The following is an 8,838-nucleotide window of genomic DNA, read 5'->3' on the forward strand; positions in this document are numbered from 1 at the left end:
ATTTGCCCTGTAAAAATGATAAACAAAGGGAATAGTATTTTTCAATTAACCTGATACAAGTACTGTAGTGCAATCTCTTTATCATGAAAGCGCAACTTACAAATGTAGGGTTTTTTTGTTACTTAACTGCACTCTGAAATAAAACAATGTAAAACTTTAGAGCCTACAAGTCCACTCAGTCCTACTTCTTGTTCAGCCAATTGCTAAGAGAAACAAGTTTGTTTACATTTACGGCAGATAATGTTGCCCACGTCTTAATTACACTGTCACCTGAAAGTGAGAACAAGCATTCTCATGGTATTGTTGTAGCTGGCGTCGCAAGATATTTACATGCCAGATGCGCTAAAGATTCATATGCCTCTTCATGCTTCAGCCATCGTTCCAGAGGACATGCTTCCATGCTGATGATGCTCGTTAAAAAACCAATGCATTAATTAAATTTGTGACTGAACTCCTTGGGGGAGAATTGTTTGTCTCCTGCTCTGTTTTACCCGCATTCTGCATATATTTCATGTTATAGCAGTCTCGGATGATGACCCAGCACGTTGTTTGTTTTAAGAACACTTTCACTGCAAATCTGACAAAATGCAAAGAAGATTCCAATGTGAAATTTCTAAAGACAGCTACAGCACTGGACCCAAGATATTAGAATCTGAAGTGCCTTCCAAAATCTGAGAGGGATGAGGTGTGGAGCATGCTTTGAGAAGTCTTAAAAGAGCAACACTCTGATGTGGAAACTACAGAACTCACACCACCAAAAAAGAAAATCAGCCTTCTGCTGATGGCATCTGACTCAGATGATGAAAATGAATATGCATCCGTCCACACTGCTTTGGATCGTTATTGAGCAGAACCCATCATCGGCATGGACACATGTCCTCTGGAACAGTGGTTGAAGCATCAAGGGACATATGAATCTTTACTGCATCTGGCGTGTAGATATCTTGTGCCATGCAAACACCTGTTCTCAGGTGACACTGTAAACAAGAAGCAGGCAGCATTATCTTCTGCAAATGTAAACAAACTTGTTTGTCTGAGCGATTGGCTGAACAAGAAGTAGGACTGAGCGGACTGGTAGGCTCTAAAGTTTTACATTGTTTTATTTTTGAATGCAGGGGTTTTTTGTACATATTCTACATTTGCAAGTTGCACTTTCATGATAAAGAGATTGCATTACAGTACTTGTGTTAGGTGAACTGAAAAATACTATTTGCTTTTTACAGTACAAATATTTGTAATTAAAAATAAATATAAAGTGAGCACTGTACACTTTGTATTCTGTGTTGTAATTGAAATCAACATATTTGAAAATGTAGAAAACATCCACAAATATTTAAATAAATGATATTCTATTATTGTTTAAGAGCACGACTAATCGCTTGATTATTATTTTTAACTGCGTAATTAATTGTGATAAATTTTTTTAATCACTTGACAGTCCTAGTATAAATAAAAAGGTAACATTTCTCAAACACCTGCCAGGAATGATCTAGTTATTACATAGTCCTACCTTGAGTGCAGGGGACTGGATTAGATGACCTCTCGAGGTACCTTCCAGTCCTACACTTTTATGATTTCTCCTGGCTTTTATTTTGTTTTTACACTCTATACACTTGCTTAAGTCTCCATATATCTTAACTGATTTTGTGCAAATATTCAGTTCTTTTTTAATTAATATAATACATACCATATATCTAAGTTTACAAATAATCTCTCTGAAACAAAATCCCACATTACCTGGGTAATGTTATTGTTAATCAATCATTTTCATACAATAGTGGGAAACACTGAATCAGGTCTTCCTCTGCTCCTGAGATTTAACCTATTCTTGTCATTTTTAAATATAAATTAAAACTGATTTTTAGAACAGATTTGTTTTGTTTCTAGGATGTCATTCTCTAGGTTACTAATCTTTTTTATGCTGTAAAAGAAGTATTCAAAGAGCAGCAATTATTATGTGCTTTAGGTACACAAGCTATAAAATGGGGGGGAAATATACAAATAGAATTGTCCTTTAAAAGGACACAGTCAAAGCTAAAAGTTAGCAAGAAGCCAGATTGTGGGGACTGTCATTAAGAGACAGAACTTTTCACTTCTAGGTTCCTGGCACTTGCAGCATACATCACCAAGGTAAAAAGTTGATTTCCCTGAGTCTGACATTTATAGCTGCATTTTTTGACTCACATGATCTCAAACACTGTCAATCTGCCAGCTATATCATTCCTAAATTACAACTATGATTCCCAGTTCTGTGCACTACTGAGTCCTATGATCCATGCTCTTTCAATTCCTAAAAGTTCTGTCACTTGACCAAAACGTTCTCATCTTCCCAAGGTATTTATTTATTTATAAATTTCAGAAATGTATCCATCAAACAGTGTCTGGGCTCATTTCAAGAATTTTAAAACTAAACACACACTATTCAGTACAATGTTAGCATTAGAACATCTGTTCAAGTGGGGCCTAATCCAAAGTCCATTGAACGGAAACATTCCCATCAATTTAATTAGGTTTTGAATGATCAAGCCCTTGAAACTTGTGGCACAGTATAATGCCAGTTGTGTCTGTTGCAAATTCAAACCAATAATTTTGCTGATAGAATCAAAATATAGCACTGAAAGATCGTGTGGCACAATCACACTGGAGCCAGAATTCAGGAACTAAAATCATTATGGAATGGAATGCTGGAAAAGCACGCTGGATACTGGTACTCAAGCTCTAACTCTGCTTCCAAAATCCTTATATTCCAGGAACTACCACAAGTATGTTTTTTTTTTTTTAATAGGGTAAGGTTTGCCAAGGCAAGGTGTTCCAAAAAATACATGCATGTGCTAGGCCTTCTTAAAGCTCATAATATGTAACTACAGAAAAACAAATATTCAGAGATTAGTTGCATTTAAATCTGAAGAGTGAGGGTTACTACCAAAGATTATGCACTGGAATAAAATAGCCAGAAAGATGCTAGGAATATAGTTGGTGTTCCATCAAGTCAAAGGCCTATCCTTGATCTCAGAAAAGTCAATGAGACATTTGCAATAAACTTCCATGGGTGCAGGCTCAAAAGGTGTAAGTGTAATGATCTTTGCTGGCTGAATAATTTATCTGCAAAATTAGTAGACTGCCTTCAACAGAATGGGTTGAATTATTCATTGGGAATAAATTATCTGAGAAATTTAGGACTTCTTTCTGTTTGCAAATTGTTCATGAACCAATTCTGATTCTCTGAACGCATTCGTTATTCAAAGTACTCAGTGAATAGATTATGCAAACAAATTTCAGCCTATGGGTTGTCTGTGAAACAGTCACTTCAACTATTTGCTATTCGTGGTATGTGGCTGATGCATAAGGCACATGGTATTTTCGCTACTCTCTGACTGGATGACAAACTTTTTAAACACGATAATAACAAACGACAAACTGCAAATGATGGATAAGGACTGATGAATAATGAACTTCCACCATATTTTTTCAGACAAATGATCAGTTGTGCTAAAATCTATGAAACTCACAGGGATCATAAACATTGTAACAAATCAATCAGCGCTCATTTGAATACACACAAACAAATAATATGCTTCAATGAATAGCAGTGAAGTAAATGTAGTATAGTATGTTTATTAGCAAAAATAATCACAAATCTCTTTTTATTATTCAGTCACCTTTAATCTGCATGCTTTCCTAACTTTCTTCTGCCTAAACTGGAAACATTGTTGAAAATACCCGACTGCTAGCTTAAGCCTCAGTTCCGCAAACATTTAAGAACATGAGTAACTTGATGCAGTGGGGCTAATCATGTGCATAAAGTTACTCATTTGTGTAAGGGTTTGCAGAGCAGGGGCTTAAAATTGTCCTTCTGATTTCACATCCAATTATTCTTCAGCCAAAAATTAGACCTATTCTTCAGAAGGGCAAGTCCAATGGCCTTATTTTATATTACATTATATATCTAAGGTCTGTCCCAAGAAAAATAAATACTAATCTAGTTATGCTGCTATACTGTATGAAGAGCAGTCTATAAATTCAGGCTAGCTAACTTTTATCACCTAAGGCCTTCCTTTGTGAATGATTTTTTTCAGTTTAAAGAATACCCTTTGTGACATTTTGCTGGTTGTCCATTGATAATCTCCAAAGAAAGAGCAAACAGAAACTGCAGAAGGAATAGCCCAGTAAATAACAGAAATGCCTTTCATTTTTGAACCTGAAAATATTTGCTATGAACACATATTTGATAAAGTACAAATGGAAAAATAACTTTGGTTTGTCAGTTTTTCCTGCTTCCCAGATGCATGGGAGCAAATCACAAAATGAAGCTGTGTATGAAATTATTCTAAATTTAAAATTAGGGGGAAATTATTATGTCAATGACCTGTAACATGAATTTAAGCATAATGAAGGCCTAAAAGTGACTAATGATTTGGGGTGCAAAAACATAAAAGTGTCTGATTTTCAGCCAGTGCTGACTACCTGCCCACTGAAAACCTGGTCTCTTTCAGGCAATTAAATTGGGCAAGAAAAAAAAAGCATCCAATTTTACAAGTCATTTGTGAAAATTTACGGCCCAAAGTATAAGTTTGAGTAGAAAATGGATATTTAATAAAAGTACAGAGTGTATAAGGGTCTGAAGGGTAGCTAAGCAAATAGAAGTAATTCTTTGTTAAAGGAACCATCATAAATTCTCTTTAGTCAGAAAGAGCAGGTTGATATGTATACATACATATATGTCTATGTATATATAGGTTAATAAAATAAACGGAATCTGGAATTTCTAGCATTCTGAGCTCCTAAAAAACTTTAGCTAAACACCAAATATGACAAAAATAAAGGGCACCCGTAAACTCCAATCCAAAGTAAAGAAGAAGAAACCACTTAAATTTAGTGAAAGTTGTATCACCTCAGAATATTTTCACTTGATTGGGTTTGTGGAAGAGAATGCAAAACTCTGCCTCAGTACAGGAACAACTAAAAAAAAAAAAACACCCTCAATAAAAGCTTGTCAGATTTAAACTTGGCTCTCACTGAAAACCACACAAGTTTAATCCCTTCACAACTGAGACAAATCCAGGCTGCCCATTTCCTTTCAAATCACTGAATGATTTCAGTTTACTCCAAATCTCTGAATGTGAAAAACCAGGCCAAGTGCTCTAAGTCAGCCATTCAGGAGATATGAGAAACTGACTTTACCTGATAAATGTGCCTTGGGTTTATATACCTTTCCTTCTATGTCTTTTACAGGGAGAGCTTTGTCTTGCCTTATCTCGGGATGGCTTTGTCTTCTTTCACTGTCTTATTCACTCTCCCCTAACACATGGGAATAGGCTTCAAGAAAGACAAGCAGAACCCCATCCAGCCTATAGTAGCTGCTGGGGATGTCCTGGAACACTATGTTTGAACCAGACGGTATCAGCTCCCCCCACTGTCAAAGGATCCTTTCGGGATTGTGCCTTTGCCCCTAAGGCTAATCACTTTGTTCCTCCTTTTTCCTTTTAATAGACTAATGAAGCTCAAACAAGTAGGCTTAGCCTAGTGATAGCTCACGTGTCTAAGATGCAGCTCTCTCTTGCCATTGGCCAGCAATAATTATAGGCACACTCCGGGGAGAGAGCAGACACTTGGAGCATAAATTATGCAAATGAAGGAGAGTGCAGCACGGGGCAGACCTGATGCCTTGGTTCATTCATCCCGCAAGGCATGGGGGGCTCGGGGGGGGGGCTCTATTGTTTTACAGGGTATATAAGGAGTCTGAGGCCAGTCGTGTGCCAAACTCACGGCTCGCACGAGCTGATCGCAGGCGAGATCACTTCAAAGACAAGAGCAGGCGCGTGTCCCCACCCCACCCCCCTTTTCTTGGGAGCCGCCAAGAGCTGAAGTTGGTCCTGACTTCGCCAACCCTTGGAAACTTTCTCCCCCGCCCCTGGATTGCATCTCTGAGCCTTTGCACGTGAGTATGTGGGCCATGCAGACAGACACGCCTCTCTCTAAATCCAGCTGTAGCATGCAACACCGAGACACCCCAGAGAGCTGCTGTGTCTAGACAGAGCCAGATTGAGCCCTTTAATTTCTCCCTCTAGTCCGCTGATTGATTCCCCCCCCCCCCCCCGCCCCCCGATACAGTTGGGTTTTTCGTTTTTAACCTTCTCCGTTTGGGGTCCATTGCTCGCCCCGATGGGGGCTGATCCCGCTTTGAACTGTCCCTCCCCCCGAGTGCCAGGCACTGACGGCGGCCCGTGTTCTCTCCCCGCAGGATGCCCTCTGCCCCGGAGACCCGCTACTCCGCCGCGGAGAACAGCGGCGACGTATCCTCCTGCCTGGACAGCAGTCTGCGAGCCCCGTCCGAGCCCTCGCCGGGGCCGAGCCCGGAGGAGGAGCCGGGGCGGCGCCGGCGGCGGCGGGGCCGCTGCCGGGCGCGGAGCGAGGCGGCCCTGCACACGCTGCGGAGGAGCCGGCGGGTGAAGGCGAACGACCGGGAGCGGAACCGCATGCACAACCTCAACGCGGCGCTGGACGAGCTGCGCGGCGTCCTGCCCACCTTCCCCGAGGACACCAAGCTGACCAAGATCGAGACGCTGCGCTTCGCCTACAACTACATCTGGGCCCTCTCCGAAACCCTGCGCCTGGCCGACCAGCGCCTCCACAAAGCCCCGCCGCCCCGGGACCGGCTGCTGCGGCCCGGCTACCTGAGCCCCGCCGGCCCGCCCAGCCCCGGCAGCGATGCGGGCTCCTGGCTCTCCACCGCCTCCCCGTCCCTGTCCGCCTGCACGTCCAACCCCAGCAGCCCGGCCACCTCCGAGGACTATGGCTACGGGCCCCCCGAGCCCCTCTTCGCCTGCCACGGCCTCCCCGGGGAGCTGCTGCGGAGCGGCCCCTGCTGCGCCCGGTATCCCCCGGCGGGCGCCGCCCTGTGACCCGGCCCCACGTGCGGGGCCTCCCTGCACCGCCCCCTGGAGTTTCACTTTCGGTTTAGCTGGGGTCGGGGCAGGCGGCGCCCCCAGGGGGGCAGGGCCGGGGGCTAGCCGCTCTGGGGGTCGTGGTGTGATGGGCGATGCAGGCAGAGAGCCAGGTCCCTCTGCAGCCAGCGGGCTATTGTCCGTGGGACGGGCAGGGCAGGGCGAGAGCTGCTCACCTCGCGGGGCTGGGCGCTGCTCTCCTTCCCAAGCCCCACCTGGCTCCAAAGGCAGCAGGAGCCAGCTCCCGTTGGGGTGGGGTTGGGGGGTGGGTTTTCTCCCCTGCCCCCGTTTGCACTTTTCTGAACTCCACAGACCCTCCTTTGTTGCTTCCCTTCCCACTGACCGGCGCCCCCCGCTTCAATATGATTTAGAAAGGAGAAGAAAAGGGACAGATTTGCTGCTGCAGACGAGGTGAAAAGTCAATTTTACAATTTGTAGAACTCTAATGAAGAAAAATGAGCATGAAAATTTGGTTTGAACGCCCTGACAATACAATGAAAAGGCTTAAGGAGCTGATCCTGCCGGGTGCACAGCACCCCCTGCCGGGCGCTCAGCGCACACAACCCCCTTTGGCTCCAATAACATCGGAGAGGGCTCAGCCTCTCCCCCAAGGCGTGCTTAGCTTAGCATCTGGCAGGATCAGCCTCTAAAGAGGCAAGACAAGGCCCTAGATTCATGCATTATGGATCTTGACCTCCAGCACTGCTGTCTCGCTTTAAGAGTAGGACTAAACACGGAGTATTCAGCAACTGGGCCTGGTATTCGTTTAATTTATTCAAGATGTTTCATTCATATGAAAATTGTATTTTTGTACATAAAGAGCTTTATTCTATTATGTCTGTGCTATGGGTTTTCACAAAGACATTTGTACCTGGTGTAAATAAAAATTTTAACGTTTATACTTAATTTCTTCAGTGCATTGATTTGATTTCAGGTCTTTTACTTCCACAAAAGAAGCTCCGGATGGGTGGGGGGTGGAAGGAAATACTTGTAAAATGCCCAAGAAATTCTCGACCACAACAGTAACACCACAACTAAATGACAGGTTTTAGAGTAGCAGCTCTGTTAGTCTGTATCCGCAAGAAGAAAAGGAGGACTTGTGGCACCTTAGAGACTAACAAATTTATTTGAGCAGAAGCTTTCGTGAGCTACAGCTCACTTCAATGGATGCATTTGATAAAGTAATACATTTGTTAGTCTGTAAGGTACCACAAGTACTCCTTTTCTTCTTACCACAACTAAATGTTCAGCTATGCTCCATCCAGCAATTGTAGATCAGAGAATTTGGATACACCTGCCTGTATCAAACACAAACATTGTCCCTGAAGGCTCATGCTAAGCCAAATTAAAATTTGATTGCATTGGTTTAGCTTCTAGTAAGCCACTACCTGCAGAGGTGCAGGCACTGGAAGGAGAATTTCCTTTGGGGTAACAAAACATCAGCTGGCAACAGAGTTTCAAAGAAAAAAGGATTAAAGGGATCAATAATATGTGACAGTTGGGCAGAAAGCAGAAAATGACAGGTGGATGCCTGAAGCAGTAGGTTTGAAGGCTCTGTTTTCAGCAGTATATCAGGAGAGCTTTAAGCTCTTAGGGGATTTGTACCTTTTTTGTCCAATGTGAATCCTCCAGGATCTGTAATATGGGAGACAGATACATATTGTTATTGCTATATATTCAATATATATGTAGTGTGTGTGTGTGTGTGTGTTTCTATTTGGCTTATTAAAGAGAACAGAATTCTTATTTGTCTTCACAAAGAAAAAGTTGCATTCTTCTCAAATCAGTCATCCTGACTCTGCAGGATGCTTTTGGGCTGACATTTTTATTTCTAAATCAGATAATTAACTTTCTTAAATCGGTTTGGTCACAAGAATCATTTATTTTTCAAATT

At 42.8% G+C, this 8,838-nt stretch overlaps 1 protein-coding gene across 1 annotated transcript; it reads left to right on the forward strand.

Moving 5' to 3' along the window:
* The first annotated feature begins 5,779 nt into the window (after positions 1 to 5,779).
* On the forward strand, positions 5,780 to 7,850 carry NEUROG1 (neurogenin 1). Its single transcript, XM_048860777.2, has 2 exons — positions 5,780 to 5,938; positions 6,242 to 7,850. Exon 2 carries the CDS (start codon positions 6,243 to 6,245, stop codon positions 6,900 to 6,902), a length of 660 nt encoding a protein of 219 aa, XP_048716734.2. The 5' UTR covers positions 5,780 to 5,938; position 6,242; the 3' UTR covers positions 6,903 to 7,850.
* The last annotated feature ends 988 nt before the right edge of the window (positions 7,851 to 8,838 follow it).

This window comes from Caretta caretta, chromosome 8, assembly GCF_965140235.1.
Source record: "Caretta caretta isolate rCarCar2 chromosome 8, rCarCar1.hap1, whole genome shotgun sequence".
Lineage (NCBI taxonomy): Eukaryota > Metazoa > Chordata > Testudines > Cheloniidae > Caretta > Caretta caretta.

What these genes read in the sequence shown, in the direction of transcription:
- NEUROG1 (XM_048860777.2), top strand. Translation starts at nt 6,243, where the DNA reads ATGCCCTCTGCCCCGGAGACCCGCTACTCCGCCGCGGAGAACAGCGGC.